Here is a 19,087-nt window from a genome sequence, read left to right as displayed (position 1 = left end):
GATGTCAGCGGGTGGTCCTGTGACGTCGGTGGGAGTTCCCGCTGACTCTGGGGGTGTTCCTGCTGATGGCAGCAGAAACACCCCCATGTAAACGGAAAATAGGCGGAGAATCGGTGCTTCACCTGGCAATCTCTGGGTCAAACTCGGAGAGTTCCCAGGTATGGTCATATACCTATGCCATGCAGGTTTAAATCCCCTAACTGTATTAGCCTCTATCACCTCTAATGGTAAAAGTATTTAGATTCCACTTGTATAGTAGCTTGATTTAAAGGTTCTTGGCCAAAGAAATCACACGTTATGATATTGAACCCAATAAAATCAACATAATACTGATCATTAACCCAGGGCTTGGAGAAACATAAGGCAATTCTACCAAACGTATGTTTTCAAACTACTTTTGTTATTCGTTACTGGTGTAATACGTATGAGCTTTGCTTTATTCTATGCCTAACTGACATTAAACAATTACAAATCTTGTCACGTCACATTATACCCCAGGCCCCACACCGTCTCCAAGAATAGCCCTGGCTCCTACAAATCCAAAGATGACTTGTCAAGCCCTACGTTATTTCTTTCTTCTTAGTGGGTTTATTAGTGGGCCAATGGAGGCTCCATCTGCACAACCACACGAGAAGCCTTAGGAACAGGTTAAGATGACAGCATGACCACACGCAGAGGCGTTCAAACGTAGGCGGTTATGGGTTTAGAACCATTCTAGTGCATTGTGGATAAGGACATTCAATTGGCTGCCATTACGTTATCACAATAACTGTTTATACCTGACAAGCAACGCTTCTGCCAATATTGAAACAATATGTACAAAGCCCTCACAAACGCATCAGAGGCGCGCACCAGCCACCGTTGGTGACGTCATTGCACGCGCCCGTTACCAAACTAGCCTGAAACATGGAGGGGCGATCCCTGCGCGCATGCTCCGTGACGTCACGCGGCTCTCCTCCTGGTGTGTCTCTGTGTGGCCGATAGAGGCGCTTCACTGCTTCCACCCAACCTCCTCCTCAGCCCTGTCCCGTCCTCCTGGCCTCTTCCCCTCCTCCCTCTCTTCCTTGTTTCCCCGGCATCGCTTCGTCAGCTGGCCTCATTTTTTTTTAAACAATAACAGGCAGTGTGCTTTGCTCCCCCTATCCTCCTCCCCACAGTCCGCCGCCGCTGAGAGGAAAGAGCGCGGGAGAGGCCAAGTGCCACAAACGAAGACCAGTGACCGGGGCGGCGGGGACAAGGCATGGCTTCCAGCTTCGGCAAGATCCAGATAGGGATCTATGTGGAAATCAAGAGGAGTGATGGTGAGTGTGTGCGGAGACCCCCCTCCCAGGCGACAGATCCATTCATTCATGTGTCAGGACCGCCATTGTGTGCGGCTAATTCGGGGAGGGGTGACGTGAAACAGCTATTCCTTGGGTAGGGAAAATGCTGAGCTATAGGACTAAGATTCATTGGGCTCTTTCCGCAACAACTATTACCCTCAGCCAGCCCGTTCCTTCAGCCCCGCACCTGTTGGGTGGGCCCTACCTGTCTGCCTTATCTTGGTGTAAAGGGTGGCTTCGTTCTAAGGGGAGGTGATGGACAGTGTGTGGGATGTGGGTGCTTTTTGTAACTAATATACACAGACCCTTCTCTACTGGAATGACTTGTCATAGTGACCGGGAGCTACGGCTGCTGGTGATATGTGTGAAAAGGAAGCAGATATTATGGGGAATGGTGCAGAGCTCATCTTGGCCCAGGAGATGCTCAGACTGTTCCTCGTGTGATGGGAGTCATGGCTAGCTGTAAAGCCAGCCTGTGGGGCCCATAGCGGGCATGTGCCCGGGAGGGGGTGATGAGGGGATCGATTGCGATGGGGAGGGGGGTTCGCAGGTCGCATTAAGGGAAGCTGTTGGGTGTGTGTTTTGGTATCGCTTGCCCTAGCAACCGGCAATGGCTCTGACCAGCAACGCATGACAGACAGCACCTGGGAGGGGTTTATGTGCCGCCTCTCACGTTTCATTAACCCCTTTTACAGTTTTTTTGGACAGACGGGCCGGTCTGATCCGCACCCCCCCCCGATGTCTGCATCTGCTGTGCTGCACAGTGGCTGATGTGCATTGAACACCATTCAGCCCACTGCTGCAGGTCTGAAGCAGGTGATGCAGATACAGATTCTTTGTGCTGGGTAGCCCAGTGATGCAGAGATGGCTGATCCTGACCAAGTCCACATGCTTTACACATGTGCCGGTTATATGCAACCATTTCCTGAATCATGTGAGATGCCAGAGGAAAGTTGAACGAATTCCAGTCTGTTTTTGTGTGTGTGGCCTGTGAATGCTGCTAACGCTGCCTGACCGATCTCCACTAACACTATATATGTATATATATATTTTTTTATTCTGAATGTGGCAGCGGCTTTCTGATGACCTGCTGCAGTGGCAGATCACACGCCTTCCTCTGCTAATCCTTTCAAGCACAATAGCCAGAAGCAACATCAGTCCGTATCCAGCGATACAACCATTTATTTAATCTTTATAGGTTTGTTAATCATAGTATGTTTGTGTGGCTAAGTAGATGATTTCTGATTTTTCTTTTTTATGCCTGGACCCATAACAGGACTTATGCTCTGCAGGGGGGCCTATAAAAGGATTAACATCCAGGATGTAGTGGAAACACAATCCATTGCAAGCCTTTTTTTTTTTATACAAGGAATTGGTCTGAATGGTTTGTTGGTGAAAAGCGGCTATTAGTGAGAATGCAAACTGGAGCAGAGACTAAGAACTTGCGCTTGCTCAGTGTAATTCCTCCCCTCTTGTTACAAGACATCACCGAGGTGCTGAGGCAGGGATATGTGAAGGGCGTGCAGAATGCTGCATCGGGATGGCCGGCCCTGCCTTCTGATTGGGCCGCATTTCCTATCCTCCTATCGCAGCGCTGCGTGCATGTGCCAGAACTTGTTGCTATGGTCAGATTGGGGGCTAATGCTTTTTAGCACTTCTTTGTTGCGCATGTTGGACTGGTTTTGGCGATCTATATCGCAGGAATTGTTAGTACGTTCGATCAGTGATTTCTTATGCATGTCACAGCTACTTTTCTATTTAGTGTTGGCGAATATCTGATGCAGGCTATAGAAGGTATATTTTCACTCTTTATAGAAACTAGAAATGTGCAGATGCCGGTAACCTTGCGGCCGTGTTCCAAATTGTTTGGCCAAGGATTTGTGTGACTAGAAGTCTCATTAACACGCGGCAAGAGCCTGGGAATTGAAGTCCGGCTGTTTCGGGGCAACATGTTTTTTACAGATAGCACTTAAAATCAGACATGCCAAAAGTATTTTGTTCAGGGACACATACAAGCACGTAAACAGTCATGCTTAATGGGAAATAAAATACCTTTTTTATTCTGCCTCTTGCTCTACTTTGCAAGTTCTTTTGCGTGTTTTTATGTTACACTCTTACCAGTTTTCCTTTTGTGAACCAGATCATTTGAATATAGAAGAACTGTTCTAAATGATTGCCATGCAAAAAGGCCCGTGTTAACAAAGATATGCATGAAGAAGAAAAAATAACAGGATGTGACCATATAAAAAAATAAATAATAATAAAAATTATATATAGTGGCCAGTTTCCATAGTAGAATCATAACAGGAAGGTGTTCTGTTTGCTTACAGCGTGACCTCTGCAATGATAGGAAACATGGCAGGAGGGGATTAAATAGGGCCAAAGAAATAACATGATCACCCCGCAATTGTTGATGTACAGGGTACCATAAAATCAGAATATGATATTAAAATATGAGGCAGATGTTTGCTGCCAGGTTTTATGTCCTGCACGTGAGGAGTGTTGTAAAGCGCTTGTGCTGCCTGCTCTCCTCCCGTGTGACAGCGGGTGGGCCGGCTCCTAGGGACAAAGGAGGAAGATTCCTATAAAAACTTCCATTTCTTTATGTTGTGGTCAAGGGACTATAAAATTGAGAGATTACCACTGATTATTTTACTTTTGTTTTCTGTGTTTTATCCACGTTTAGTTGGATTGTTTTGTATATATGGGTTCCCCCCCCCCGTTATTATTTTGGAATAAACTCTGGCGTTTATGCTGAGGTTAAGTATAAATGAATCAGTTTTCCCATTGTGCTCTAATTCTGAGCTCACAGCTTTCGGAGTTAAATTTTTTTCCCTTATAACCTTTTTTTTTTTTTACTAAATTTGGTTTTTATAGAGTTTAAGTAGTTCAAGGGGTTGCTGAAGCCTCCTTAAGGTTTTAAAAATACCTAAATGGAACTGCTGCAGATGGGGTGGCAGCAAATAAAGTTTTGGTGTCATGGGGAGAACAGGTTTGGGATTAAGATATAGTTGCTCTGGGCCCTGTAGGGAGAATGGGAGTATGGGAAGTGAGCCTGCGGGCTGGCATTTTTCATTAACCCTTTCACGCCCTTAACGTCACTGTGAGAGCTGACATGCAGGTGGTGGGTCCTCATTTTGATGTGGGGGGCTTCTGTAACAATAATTTAAACATTCTCTTTTGGCATTGGCGTGGCATTCTGCATTCGTGACATCTGCATTCGCTCTTCCGTTCAGTTCCAAAACTAGTCCCATTGTGATGGTATCTTGTTTCTGAGATTATAACTCATAAGATGTCTGGTCCCCTGTAAGATTTTATGAACAAAGTCTGTATATCAGGTATCCTTTGAAGATGCCCAGCTTGGGTTCTCTTCAAGTTTACTGATTTTATGGTGAGGTTTGGCCAGGTTGCCACAAAATATGAATGGCAGGATGTGGCCTAAAGAAAGCTACCTTTTTCCTCTGATTCATGCAAGATCCATTGTTAACCCTTAGATATTGACAAACATGACAAACATAACCTGTTTTGGCTCTTGGGCATCCTGAGCTATAAATTTACTATTTTGGGAAGTTGCATTTTAGTTGGAAGTCAATGAAAATACTGTACATGGATTTAATTCATTTCCGGTATAAGCGTGTTGTGCCAGCCTTTTATAGTTATATTTTGAACAGTTTGACTTTGTCCTGATGTTTACATAATATTTATACATCTTTCTGTAAACATTAAATTGACGTGTCTGGTTATTTGGTCAGTTCTGTCAGTTGTCACTTAGGGCTGCTTATACACTGCCAAGTTGATTTTCCCTGCCAGATAAGGCCCCTGAGTGAAGTACAATCCCGTTTAGCAGATGTAATGGTAAACTTGTATTTTGCTTTGGTCCAAATATTTCCTAAGGGTGCGGTCATATTGCAGGAGACTGGGGAGATGGCTTCATGTAATAGTTATGTGTTAACATATATCATAACCAACTTATCACTAGGCACTCCAGAATCCCCCCGAACAACGAATGCAAATGAATATATTTTATAAGTATCTTCATGTGCACTCACGGAAACTGCAAAAAAAAAAAAAGGGAAATATCACTTTCCTTATGAACAGTCTGTGGTAGAACGCCCCGTCGGTGCTTTATGCAGCCAATCGGTGCTAGGAAAGCAGTCCTGTTGAAATCAATGGAAGCGACTTCCGTACAGGTGCACGATGGGTCTTATGTGTCTGTGTGATTCTACATAATCCCCCATGCATTTGCACAAGGGGCAACACAAAAATGTAACGGGACCACACAACTAGTATATATTGAGAATGTATAAATAAAAGATAGTAATAAGTGCGTGTGATGGTAGGAGTGTCCCTGTAATATGTATGTAACAAATTAGTTGTTGTGATCTTGTTGTTAATCCCGTATTTTGTCAGGCATCGGGACAGACGTACTCTTATTTGTATTCTAGCTATATACGGCTTTAGAGATGACACAGAGTCCTGTATGTTTGGTTTCTTGAAATATGTCCTCGCACTTTGATTTATTAGTAACAGCGTAGCTTTTTAGTATGCGATTCAACAAAAAAGTAATAGGTGGTGATAGTAGTTATATGGCTCGTGGGATTTTTCATGTATGCTACCAGTTACTGTTCTAAAGAGGTGGCTCCTCCTGGCAGTTTCAGACAACTTTGAAAAAATATGCGGCATTTCTGTAATTTATCACCAGTGACCCAGCTTGGGGCATTTTCATGTTGCATGGCAGTATCTGTGAAGCCACACCACTTATACTGGCGCCCCAGTGCATGTTGCATGTAACAGCTAACGGTGACATGCGCTGGAGCTTGGACCCAGCTGCTAAATTCTGCAGTGATGCAGGTGCTGCATTTCTCAGTCCATGTATAGAGAGCCAAGTATATACAGTTTTTACTGACCCCTGAATATAAGTTAGACATGACCTGGAATTATGGACGCTACAATTTTTCACTAATGTTGGTCTTTTTGAATGCTTTTTTAGGTTTTATCAGCAAGAAGTTTAACTTGAACATAGCCATGAATGTGAACACTTGTATGGAAAGCGCATGTTCATTGACAGCTCTTATTACAAGTTGTGTTTTGCGCAGGGACGTTGCTAAAATGCTGTATGAAAACGGTATTACTTAGACCTGTATAACGGGACGTTAATATACCTTCATCCATCAGGGGTGCCACATGTAGTTCCTAATCCATCTTGCATGCAGCGCATGAATAATTGATTTCCTGCTGCAGATTCTGGATCATTAATGCTGGAATTCCAAATGTTGATAGTGTGCCACACATACTTTGTATTTTGAGAGCGCTTGTATGTCAAACCTTCTCTAGGTCAACTGAGTGTGGTGCTGACCAGAGATGGTCCTTCTTGATGCATAACTAATTTAAGGAGCGGAATCTACAACTCTCCTGCCAACGCCTGCTTTAGTGACTAAGCCGCGGTATATGTAACATAATACCAACTAATTCTAAACTCTTATTGCTTTTATATGAAGCTTTTCATTGTGCAGTTCTGCTAAATCGTAGGCCTTCGTGCCACTGCAAGGAATCCTGTTCACTCGAGGTGATGTTGCGTGCGGACCATACAAGCCACATTCTTGACACAGTTTGTGAACCATCCTTCTCTTAAATATAACCCATCGTAATAAAGCTAAAACCAGAAATTAAGTGAAAATAGAATGTAAGGTACAGATGGCTTAAAATTAGATTGCGTTTTGAATTCATTCAGATCTGTGTTTTCCAGCTGAGATGTCACATGTGTCTACCAAATTTCGGGCTGGAACAGTTTGTGCAGATTCCCATTTTACCCATAATCCCTCTGTGAATGTTGTTTTGCAATAAGGTTTGAAGTGTCCTGTGTGTGTATGTATATGTATGTATATATATATATATATATATATATATATATATATATATATATATATATACCGTATATATATATATATATATATATACCGTATATATATATATATATATATATACCGTATATATATATATATATATATATACCGTATATATATATATATATATATATACCGTATATATATATATATATATATACCGTATATATATATATATATATATATATATACCGTATATATATATATATATATATATATATACCGTGTATATATATATATATATATATATATATATACCGTGTATATATATATATATATATATATATATATACCGTATATATATATATATATATATATATATATACCGTGTATATATATATATATATATATATATATATATATATATATATACCGTATATATATATATATATATATACCGTATATATATATATATATATATACCGTATATATATATATATATATATACCGTATATATATATATATATATATATACCGTATATATATATACCGTATATATATATATATATATATATACCGTATATATATATATATATATATATACCGTATATATATATATATATATATATACCGTATATATATATATATATATATATACCGTATATATATATATATATATATATATACCGTATATATATATATATATATATATATACCGTATATATATATATATATATATATATACCGTATATATATATATATATATATATATACCGTATATATATATATATATATATATATACCGTATATATATATATATATATATATATATATACCGTATATATATATATATATATATATATATATATATATATATATATACCGTATATATATATATATATATATATATATATACCGTATATATATATATATATATATATATACCGTATATATATATATATATATATATATATATACCGTATATATATATATATATACGGTATATATATATATATACGGTATATATATATATATATATATATATATATATATATATATATACGGTATATATATATATATATATATATATATATATATATATATATATATACCATATATATATATATATATATATATATATATATATATATATATATACCGTATATATATATATATATATATATGTGTGTATATGTATATATATATATGTGTATATGTGTGTAAGAGGGACATTCAAAAAGCTTCCACATGTTTTTGTTGGAAGTGGTGAAGGCGGGAGGAGTAGTGATTGGTTATCTTAGTGTGTCATGTGACTAGTTCTGTCTGGCTAGCCGGCTGCCCTTGCAGTTTAGTATAAGAGTTTTCACCCTGGGTTAAAGATGGCTGTGAAACTTGTAAATTGCGCCAAAGAGGGACATCGTTCTGTCATACGCTTTTTGTGGGCAGAAGGTGTGCCGGGAGCATAAATTGACCTTTGCATGCGTGCTCAGTATGGGGATAAAGTTCTCTCTCATAGAGTCGTCTGAGTGGATTGAAAAGTTTGAAAATGGACATACTGGTGGCGGTCTGTTTTTCGCGAATCGGTTCCAGGGTTCTTTCTTCAGGGTTTTGTGGTCGTGGCTGTAGCTGGACGTCCGGAGCGCTCTTCATCCGTCACACCGGTACGGCCATTTTCAAACTTTTCTATCCACTATTAATTGTAGAAACCAGTTAGCAATAGACTAACAACAAAAAAAACTTTGGTAAATGACAGGTTTGGCTGATTCTAACATTATGAAAATACGAAGGTCTTAAAGACGAGCCAAAGAATTAAAAACAAAGAAATGGAAGCTTTTTGGCTTGTTTACGTTGTCTAGTAGTTATTCAGTACTTTAATCTTTAAACTGTGGCTATAAGTATCTAGTATAGATTGTCTGATTGAAACAGAATTATAAGATAACTATATGTGTTCGCTTCATCTTCAAATCCCTCACAAGGAAACCATTCTGCGCTCGACTCGAAAATCCCCAGATGTGTGAGCTCGGATTTCTCTGGGAATTTGCATGTTTGGTACGGCCTTCGGTGCGCAGCGTTCACTCATCTGCTATATTTAGACCTGCAATTAAGACAAATCAGTTGCAATTATTCTGCTATTGCTGTGCACACGATAGAGATATAATTCCTATATTATGAAATTAATCTCTGACAACAGTGCTAGCGCTTCCCAATAGATCTTTATTGAAACTGAAAACATTTTAATGCTTTCTTCCTGCGACTGAAGTTATCTGATTTCACTAATTACACCAATGTGCAAACAATTCAATGTCTTTCAATGTTTTTCTTAGCCTTAAGACCTACATTTACTCTAATCACAAGTCGTATTACACAAGGTCATTATTTGAAACCTTTTTTTTTTTTTGTATAGCTAAAAGTAAAGTCGGCAGGAAGGGCAGAGGTGGCCCTGCATAATGCATAGCTCAGTCCAGTGTGACTAGAAACCACTTACTGGCGCCCAGGGCTTTGCAGGTCTGCCATCGTAACTCCGTCACCCTATGCTTTCTGTGAGGCTCCCGGCGGGGTCATGTAATACACGGCACTCGCCTCCCACACTGGAAAGCATAGGGTGCTGGATTCATCATGGCGGCAGCGTGACTGGTCTCCACGAGCTGAAAGGGGAAGGAAGAGGAGTAGTGTGTGTGTGTGTGTATACCCTATAGTGGATTGCAGTGCCAGATTGTGTGTTTGTATCCTTAGTGTTAGAGTGTGCCATTTTTATGTATAGTATTAGTGTGTATGGCATCAGCATGAGTGTGTATGTCAGCATATAGTGTTAGTGTGGGTATTGCTGTAAGGTGTGTACATGAGTGTAGCATGTTGGTGTGTTACTGTAAGGTGTTGGTGTATGTGAACATAAGATGTTAGCGTGTGTCTGTTACTGTATGGCGTTACTTTAAATGCATGTTAGTGTATGGCAAGACTCTACAAACCCTGGGTACCAGGAAAATAAAAACATGACTGGGGAAGAAAAAAAAAGCTGGCTCCTATTTTTGGGGTTTTATTGCCTGGCTTCTAGATTAAATCCAAATTTGTTGACCCCTGGCTAAATCAGTGAGGATACGTTTTAGAAAGTTCGCATTATAACCTATAGATTAGGCAAGGCCGGCTCCGTTGCGTTACTAATGTGTAATGATATCAGAAAGTTTAAGTGTTCAATTCTTCTGCAAACTCTCTCTTTAATGAATAGACCCCATTGTGTCAAATGTTGTTTTTTCTCTTTGTTAGTAGCTTCGGAATCAAGCATCTGAGCACCACCAGAATAAACAGTTGATCGTGTTCATACAGGAGCGTGTTTGTCGTTATCCTAGCAGGGCTCGTCTTGGCACAGCCGTGTGCGGAGTGTAGACGTTATCTACGTTTTCCTAAAAGTGTTTCTCTCTCAGGCCGAATTCACCAAGCAATGGTAACATCCTTGAATGACGACAGCGAAAGTATTACAGTTGAATGGATCGAAAATGGAGACACAAAAGGAAAAGAGGTAGGCCTGTGTTTTGGGCTTTCTGTGGAAAAAGAAATGTCCTAGATCTATTTAATTGCAGTAAAATTAATATAATGGCTGGAGTTGCGCTTTAAGTGCAGGATAATGCGACCCTTCATGATCAGCGTCATCTTCCCATAAACAACAAATACCATTTTTTATAGGTAAGGAAAAAGTGGTTCCAATATCTCCAATGTGTTGAGTTTTGGAGATATTTTTTCAGGAGTAGACAGGAAAACAGAAGGCCTAAAACAATATTCACGCAACAATTTGCTATGCCAAGTGGATTCCACTATACATGTACCATATAGACAAAAGTATTGGAACGCTTTCAGTCAGACCCATTGTCACAGGTATATAAAACCAAGCACCTAGCCGTACAGTCTGCATTTACAAACATTTGTGAAAAAAATGGGTTGTTCTTAAGAGCTCAGTGATTTCAAGTGCGGTACTGTGATAGATGCCGCCTTTGCGATAAGTCATTTCGTGAAATGTCGTCCCTGCTAGATATTTCATGGTCAGCTGTAAGCCAGGGCTTGACAAATTTGTTGTGAATCTAGGCGCCAGCTAAAAAAGTTAGGAGCCAGGAGTTTTTTTTTTAAACTAACAGTTGGTCAGGAGTGATCTGATCATCATCAGCCCACTTACTAAACTCACAGCATTTGACCTGGAAGCACCCTGGACTTTCAGGTCAGTGCCGGTTTTTGTTGTGTTTTTTTTTTTAATTATTATTATTTTTTAACGCTTTCAATGCTGATGTTCCATTGGAGCACAGCATTGACTGATATTTAGTCCCCACAAGCTTGTGGGGACAAATGTTAACCCCTGCAATGCCACAAATGTGTTATACACAATTGTGGAATTGAAGGGGTTAACGCTGCACTGTTGCTCTCATGGAGCGATCAGGCAGCAGGGGGGTGTTGGGGCTGGTCTCCACACTCATGTGGAGACCGAAGAACCCTCTCCCCCTGTCCCCGAAGCTGCCTCTGACAGCTGGGACGCAATTGCTGGTCTATAGACCAGCCATTGCAGGGGGAGTCTCTGATGACTGCTGTAGGCTTCCATGCCTACATGAATCATCAAAGGGCTTGTGGGGGCTCGTTTTTGCTGTTGCTGGCCTGCCTGGCCACCAGCAGCAGAGCCCCGTACAAAACATGAATTAACCCCTAAATGCCACTTGTGTGGGGACCTAATCAACACTCAACCCCCTTTCCTGAAGCTGCCTGTGGCAGCTGAAAACGCGATTGCAGGTTTTCATGCAATCTCGGTTTCAGCCCACAGAATCACTCCGTGGGAGTGATCTCAGGCTCAGGGTCGGGCTCTGAGTGGCTGTGCTGTCTGCCCAGACTCCTGGGCAGACAGCAGCAGCAGCGCCCCCCACAATCACAGGCTGACAAACACCTAGGCGCCAGGACAAAATTCTGAGTCGACCTGGCGCCTGGGATTTGTCGAGCCCTGCTGTAAGTGGTGTTATTGGAGCAGGGTCACCAAGTGCTGAGCACATGGTGCGTAAAAGTCGCCTACTGTTTGCTGATTTCATAACTGAAAAGTTCTAAACTTCCACTGGCGCTAATATCGGCACGTTGGGAGCTTCATGGAATGGGTTTCCATGGCCTAGTAGCTTCATGCACGCCTCACATCACCAAGTACAATGCCAAGCCGCCACTGGACTATGTAAACGTATTCGAGAGTTTTATCAAATAACTTTTTGATTTACAGTCTACATTGTTGAGTAAATTAATTTCATAAAGTTATATTGATAGCGTTTGTATTTCTTTAATTCTTAAAATATATATATATAACTCTACTGACTTGACCTACGCATTTGAAGAATTAGAGACCTTAACAGGTTTTTAATAGAAAGGAAGCTGTAAACACACAGGCGTATTTCCTACATACAGCGCTAAGCTACTTCATGCTATGGCTCTAAGTATGCAAAAATGACCCATGAGGTTATTCTTTTAAAACAGACTATAAAAAAAAATCTTCCAAATTATATTATGGTAAATTAACCTAACCCAAAATGTAGTACTTTGAATTTGTACTTTAGAATCTCTTCATGGGACTACAGATTGACTTTTGTCCATTAAATGTAAAAACCCTGCGTGCAATAAAATTCCACGTATCCCTCACCTTTCTCGGATACAATTCATAACTAACTGTATAGCTCTTGAAAGGAAGATACTGAGAGGTCCTATGTAAATATGTGCATGACATTACAATCCTAGATAGTTTTGTGCTAACAAGGAAACAAGCATACATTGTTTCTCATAGACAATCATTTACTTGTGGTGTTGGTGTGATCAGCTGACCCGTTCTTTGTGTCCTACATACCTCTCTGAAGCATTGGCTTGTACAATGCTTCAGAGAAGTGCTTTCAAGCAGCAGTCTAATCCAGATGTGTAGTGAGAAATAACTGGGTTCTTCAGGATCCTCAAGTGTCTTAGAGACTTTTCCTTGGCATCTCAAATTACTCCTTAGTATTATACAACTAAAAGATATTGTTACTGTTTATTCCTCAGATCGACTTGGAAAGCATTTTTGCACTTAACCCTGACCTTGCTCCTGATGAAGAAATAGAACCGAGCCCTGAAATGCCACCTCCACCTACGCCTACAACTAAAGTGAACAAAATTGTCAAGGTAAGTATCTGTACACCTCGTGGCGGCATCTAAGCTTGAGCTTTTAATTTTTAAATTGTATTTTTTTGAATGTTCATGTATGAACTTGTTTGCTAATTTGTTTATGTAAAGTGTATATATTTTCAACACATTGTATTGACACATGTTTGTGGAATACCTGTGATTACCTTCAGGTATATCATACAGAGAGTGTGTATTTTAGAATTGATTCATCATCCCTTTGGATCTAAAATCTAGAATCTTTATCCTTTTGTAGAATCGACGAACTGTGGCACCTGTGAAGAATGAAACTCCTGCAAGAGACAATAGAGGTAAATTGTGTCTGGAATGACAGATCTCATTCTGAGTTCTTTATGTTGTAGCATTGCAGTTAATTGTATACCCATCTATGTGATTAGATTAATAACAATTAAGGAATGGCGTTGTCTGGTTACATATACGGTGCCTTGCAAAAGTATTCACCCCCTTGGCATTTTTCTTCTTTATTTTTTTGCACTGAAACTTGCAAGATGCAAAATTATTATTTTTTTATTGTGAAACAAACAAGAAATAAGACAAACCCCCCCCAGAAAACTTGAACATGCATTACTATTTACCCTTAAGGTCAATACTTTGTAGAGCCACCTTTTGCAGCAATTACAGCTCTTGGGGTACGTCTCTGTAAGCTTGCCACATCTAGCCACTGGGATTTTTGTCCATTCTTCAAAACTGCTCCAGCTCCTTCATGTTGGATGGATTCCGCTTGTGTACAGCAATCTAAGTCATACCACAGATTTTCAATTGGATTTAAGTCTGGGCTCAATTCTGAGACATTTAAATTGTTCCCCTTAAACTACTTGAGTATTGCTTTAGCAGTATGCTTTGGGTCATTGTCCTCTGGAAGACTGAAAGGGATTTCCTCTAGAATGTCCCTGTATTTAGCGACATCATCATTCCTTCAATCCTGACCAGCTTTGCAGTCCCTGCTGATGAAAAACCTTCCGCAGCATGATGCTGCCACCGCCATACTTCATGGGGATGGTGTTCTCGGGGTGCTTACAGGTGTCGGGTCTGTGCCAGACATATTTTCCTTGATGGCCAAAAAGCTAAATTTTAGTCTCATCTGACCAGAGTACCTTCTTCCATATATATACTATTACACAATTTCACACACACACACACTGAGATCATGTGACACTTGGATTACACATAGGTGGACTGTATTTTACTAATTGTGTGAATTCTGAAAGCAATTGGTTGCACCAGATCTTATTTAGGGCTTTCATAGCAAGGGGGTGAATACATTTTTCTTCATTTCACTTTCACCAATTTGGACTACTTTGTGTATGTCCATTACATGAAATCCAAATAAAAATCCTTTTTATCCAGTTTGTAATGGAACAAAATAGCAAAGATGCCAAGGGGGTGAATACTTTTGTAAGGCACTGTACGTAAATGTTATTTTTTGAGTTCAATAACATAGTTGTATTGGCCATTTAAAAGTAGAAAGTGTGGCTCTGTATTTAGTAGACATGGCATCTTCTGTAGCATCCCAAATTCAGAGATGACAATAATTTAACCTTACGTTGTACAGATTGCTTGACGCCTTTTGGCTGTTTAACATGTGCCTGGGGACAACTATCTTTGCTTAGATGTGTTTTATTTGTGTTTTTGTATTGTAAGCATGTAGTTTGTTCCTCTGAAAATAAAATGTGTTTAGCTGCATCTGGATTATCAGACAGACACGCAGAGCTTGGGCTTTGTGTATAGTTTCTTTTTCTAAGGTTTGGGAGTGAATGTATTAAACCTGTACACACGAAGTACCGGTGAAAATGCGCGTTGCTTCGTTTCCTCAGATTACTGACTCTTATGTTTTTTTTTAGTGATCGGTTCTGCCCGCGCACGAACGAGCCAGCCTATCGAGCAGTCGGCCTCTGCACAGCAGAATGGTAGTGTTTCAGATATATCTCCAGATCAACCTGGAAAAAAGGACTTTGGCCCTCCTTGTATGTAACCATAAGTCCTGGATTGCTTCATATTATATATACAGATATATGGCATCACATTTTAAGGAGTTTTTAATCATCACTGCCCATTACTCAAATACACTTTAGCAATAATTTGTCACCATTTTACATGCCAAGTCTTAAGTTTTGTGCTCCATTCTTCATTGGTCATCACAAATGTCAGCTTGGTTTGTCTGTAAAATATTTTACTACTGTTAAATGAATGAGAACTGTTTCAATATAGAAGCTTGAGAAAGTTTACCCTTTAAATACTGTCTCCTCTTCACGCAGTACTAATACAATACATATGGCTGGATGGAGTAGTGTTTCACCAGGAAATTATACTTTATTTATTAAGGTCAAACTAAAACAAATCGGGCCCGGGGAACATGTTGGATAATATGTTCAATTTAAGCCCCTTGTATAATTTCTGAGAATTTTTTCCAGTTTGCAAATCTTATGTTAATAAACAATGCCTGTTATCTACAAATTGTGTCAGTTACCAGATACAGAGTATTCCTTGTACCTGCTGTGAGGCACAAATAAATTGTTTAAAATAGCGATTGCAATATGCCCTTCCTGATCGATTCGATCATAAAACTTCAATCACAGGAAACATAGAGTTTGAGGGCTGATCAGAACAATTCAGCCAGCCTAGTCTACCCCTTAGTCCTGCTGTAAAGGCTACAAAACATATCTGTCCCTTCGTCATACATTCAGGATAGCGTTATGTCTATCCAGTGCGTGTTTAAATTCACTACGACCCTCGTGGTAAAGAAACATGCTAATGCTACAAAAATTATAAGTCTGCCATGATGAGTTGACAGTATCCTGAAGCTGATAAAACGTTTCTTTTCCTTGCATTTGTTAAGCGTCCCTATGCTTCTGTATTAAAACTTCTCGATTCTCTTGCTTTAACACAACTATTAACTATTTCTGCATGGAACTGTTTGTCTGCCTCCTTTCGTTACTTATCTGTGTGTTCATTCTCTGGCACTTAGTGCCCATTCTGACAAGACCTTTTGCATGAACCTACGTGCAGGTGCTAGCAATGAGAATTGGTATGGACCAAATCTAAAACTATACCGTGAATGTGTGAATACATGCAAGTGAGCGAGACATTTAATGCAAAATATATACTGTGAAAAAACCCCAAACAGTCTGCCTGCGTCCCGTGCTGTTGATCTAAATATATCTTCAGGCTCATCCCGCACCTGTGTAGCTGGTCAGGTTTCCAGACTTCCCATTCATCTTCTTATCATGCACACCTTGCGATACAAATTACTGTGTGTAGCCCCAAGACATGTTCTAAAAATTCTTTATCAAGAGCAAGATCTCCCTGCCATTTTTAAGCAATGATGAGCTTTATGAACTGTAGTAACCCAGTCTGACAATTTATGTTTACCGACACTTGGTGTCACAAAATAAAATGATTGACAGCGAGTAAATTCAGTTGGAGTAAATCATTGTCGGTTCATCATCAGTTTAGTATATTCTGCCTGTAGAGAGACTTGTTTCCGTATTCTTGTTCAAAACTCCTTTCGTCTACATGTCTCCTCATATTCCTATTCTGAGGTCATACGTACATCTGACACTAACACTCGACACTTTAACTTATAGCATGTCGTAAATTGTTTTGTGTATACATATGATATAATGAATGCTTTTCTCCTTATCACTCTTGTGCAGTAATCTTATCTGTCCTAATTTTCTCTTGACTAACATTTGAGGATCCATTTCTACAATCACTGCAAAGGTCATAGGGGTAACTATTTATTTTGTTGTTGATGCAAAACCTTCCATTGTTTTCACTAAAGCACGACGAAAATCTAACTGTGTGAAAGAAGTGGAAAAGTTGCAGGAGAAACGAGAAAAAAGAAGGTTGCAACAGCAAGAACTAAGGGAAAAGAAAGCCCAGGTTTGATTTCCTATTCTTGCTATTGGATATTGGATTCGTTATACATCATCTTGTTTCCCGTATTTGTATTGCTCGTTCGCTAATTCTACATCCCTCCATCTGCAGGAAGTTGATGCCACAAATCCAAATTATGAAATAATGTGTATGATTCGAGACTTCAGAGGAAGTTTGGATTACCGACCTTTAACAACAGCTGACCATGTAAGTTAAAGACTCGTAACTTTTAAAGTTAAGTTGACGGGATTTGCTAGCACTTTACTGGGTTTCCTGGATTTATTGACGTGTTTGCTTTACTTTTTTATTGCTTTTCGTGGCAATCAAATTAAATTACTCAGCTCGTTGGTTTTAGCTTTCAAGAGCCCTGCATCTGGCTAACTTCTCTAAATATAAACCAGAATGGTTGGCTTTGGAAATATGTCTTCTGCAACTTTAAGTCCCTGTCACCAATAATGCAGCTAGCATGGAAGCATAAGATAGATCCCAACCCCTTCCATAGAAGAGATACTAGAAAAAGGTTTATTACAAGAACTAAATGTATATAAAATAATGGCATGTGTAGATGTGTACTGATATACTCGGCAAAACCTGCCACCCAGCTTAATATGGTGTCTTATTGAACCAGTTCACGTTAAATGCATTTAGTGTTTTTATTGTTGGCACATCTGCTGCCGGCACACAACGGTCCTCCTATTGTTAAACACTTGGTGCGATTCTGAAAACGTTAACGTTTGTAAATGAATTACAGATTGATGAGCATCGAATATGTGTCTGTGTACGAAAACGTCCTCTTAATAAGAAAGGTAAGGAACTGTCTTTATTTAGTGTCTAGATTTAGTGAGGGCCACATGTGAAAGATTCCTGGGGTCTTATAGGGGCTACTCTGTTTTATTAACCATTTAGCTGCACAGATTATTTGTATGCCTTTTAAATAGTTTCATTGCAAGACTGACAGTGGTATTATCTCAAAAAATACAACTTGCTTTCTGCAAACGTCCAATCCCAATAGAAAAAAAAAATCTCTTGCTTTGGTAAAAGATCATGGTTTGCTTGTTCTTTGTGTCATCGAGTGATTATGAATAAGGCATACTGTACAAATTAGGACATTTGAAAAGAGTATTGTACTTGTATGATAAATTGTACGTTAAATGTATCACATTTTCTAGAAAACACCATGAGAGACCTTGATGTCATTACGATTCCCAGTAAAGATGTGGTTATGGTACATGAGCCTAAACAAAAAGTAGATCTCACAAGATTCTTGGAAAACCAAACATTTCGCTTTGATTATGCCTTCGATGAAACGGCGCCAAATGAAATGGTCTACAGGTACGTGTGTCGGCGTCTGTCCATTCTCTTAAATCTACCATTTTACGTTTTGCTGGCACGTTTATTGTAAATATATATATATATTATGTGTGTGTGTATATGTGTATATATATGTATATGTATATATATATATTTATTGCTGCCTTGCATTCATGAAAATGGTTATTCATTTTTTAGGGGCCATTGAGTCTTTGCTGTCATAACTCTCTGGCCCTGCAAATCTTACAGCATATGGCTATCCTGAATATAAGAAAAGACTGAGAGCTAATTAAGGTTTCAGGTTTTTGTAAGCAGGGGGAAAAAAAAAGGCTAGGTGGGTTCTCTTCTTGTATATTATATAATATTCATTTTCACTCCTAACAGCAAGTCACACGTCTCGACATTTCACTAATAATGGTTTATAAAAGTGTTTGCAGGAAATATTACAAAATAACTTTTTTTTAACCCCTTCAATCCCAGGGGTTTTTGGTACCTCAAAGCCCAGAGAAATTTTGCCATTTTTGGGGTATATCGGTTCAGCGATGATTCTCTTTTCCT

The 19,087-nt window shown here is 39.3% G+C and overlaps 1 protein-coding gene across 4 annotated transcripts in view; it reads left to right on the top strand.

Annotated features, from left to right (window-relative positions):
- Window positions 1–1,036: 1,036 nt before the first annotated feature.
- Window positions 1,037–19,087, top strand: part of KIF2A (kinesin family member 2A) — a 31,039-nt gene continuing 12,988 nt past the window's right edge. Inside the window, exons 1-9 of one of the 4 annotated variants that reach the window (XM_053448016.1) lie at window positions 1,037–1,301; window positions 10,585–10,679; window positions 13,202–13,321; window positions 13,578–13,632; window positions 15,184–15,249; window positions 17,124–17,224; window positions 17,330–17,425; window positions 17,970–18,024; window positions 18,388–18,550. In XM_053448016.1, the coding sequence (XP_053303991.1) occupies window positions 1,241–1,301; window positions 10,585–10,679; window positions 13,202–13,321; window positions 13,578–13,632; window positions 15,184–15,249; window positions 17,124–17,224; window positions 17,330–17,425; window positions 17,970–18,024; window positions 18,388–18,550 (812 nt within the window). In that variant the 5' untranslated portion in view covers window positions 1,037–1,240. Of the gene's footprint in view, window positions 1,302–10,584; window positions 10,680–13,201; window positions 13,322–13,577; window positions 13,633–15,183; window positions 15,307–17,123; window positions 17,225–17,329; window positions 17,426–17,969; window positions 18,025–18,387; window positions 18,551–19,087 lie in introns of all 4 variants that reach the window. The other 3 variants (XM_053448015.1, XM_053448017.1, XM_053448018.1) reach the window with 3 other exon arrangements.

Source organism: Spea bombifrons, chromosome 1 (assembly GCF_027358695.1).
Source record: "Spea bombifrons isolate aSpeBom1 chromosome 1, aSpeBom1.2.pri, whole genome shotgun sequence".
NCBI classification, from domain to species: Eukaryota; Metazoa; Chordata; class Amphibia; order Anura; family Pelobatidae; genus Spea; species Spea bombifrons.
Note: the sequence above shows the minus strand (reverse complement) of the source record. Positions and strands in the feature narration are given on the sequence as shown.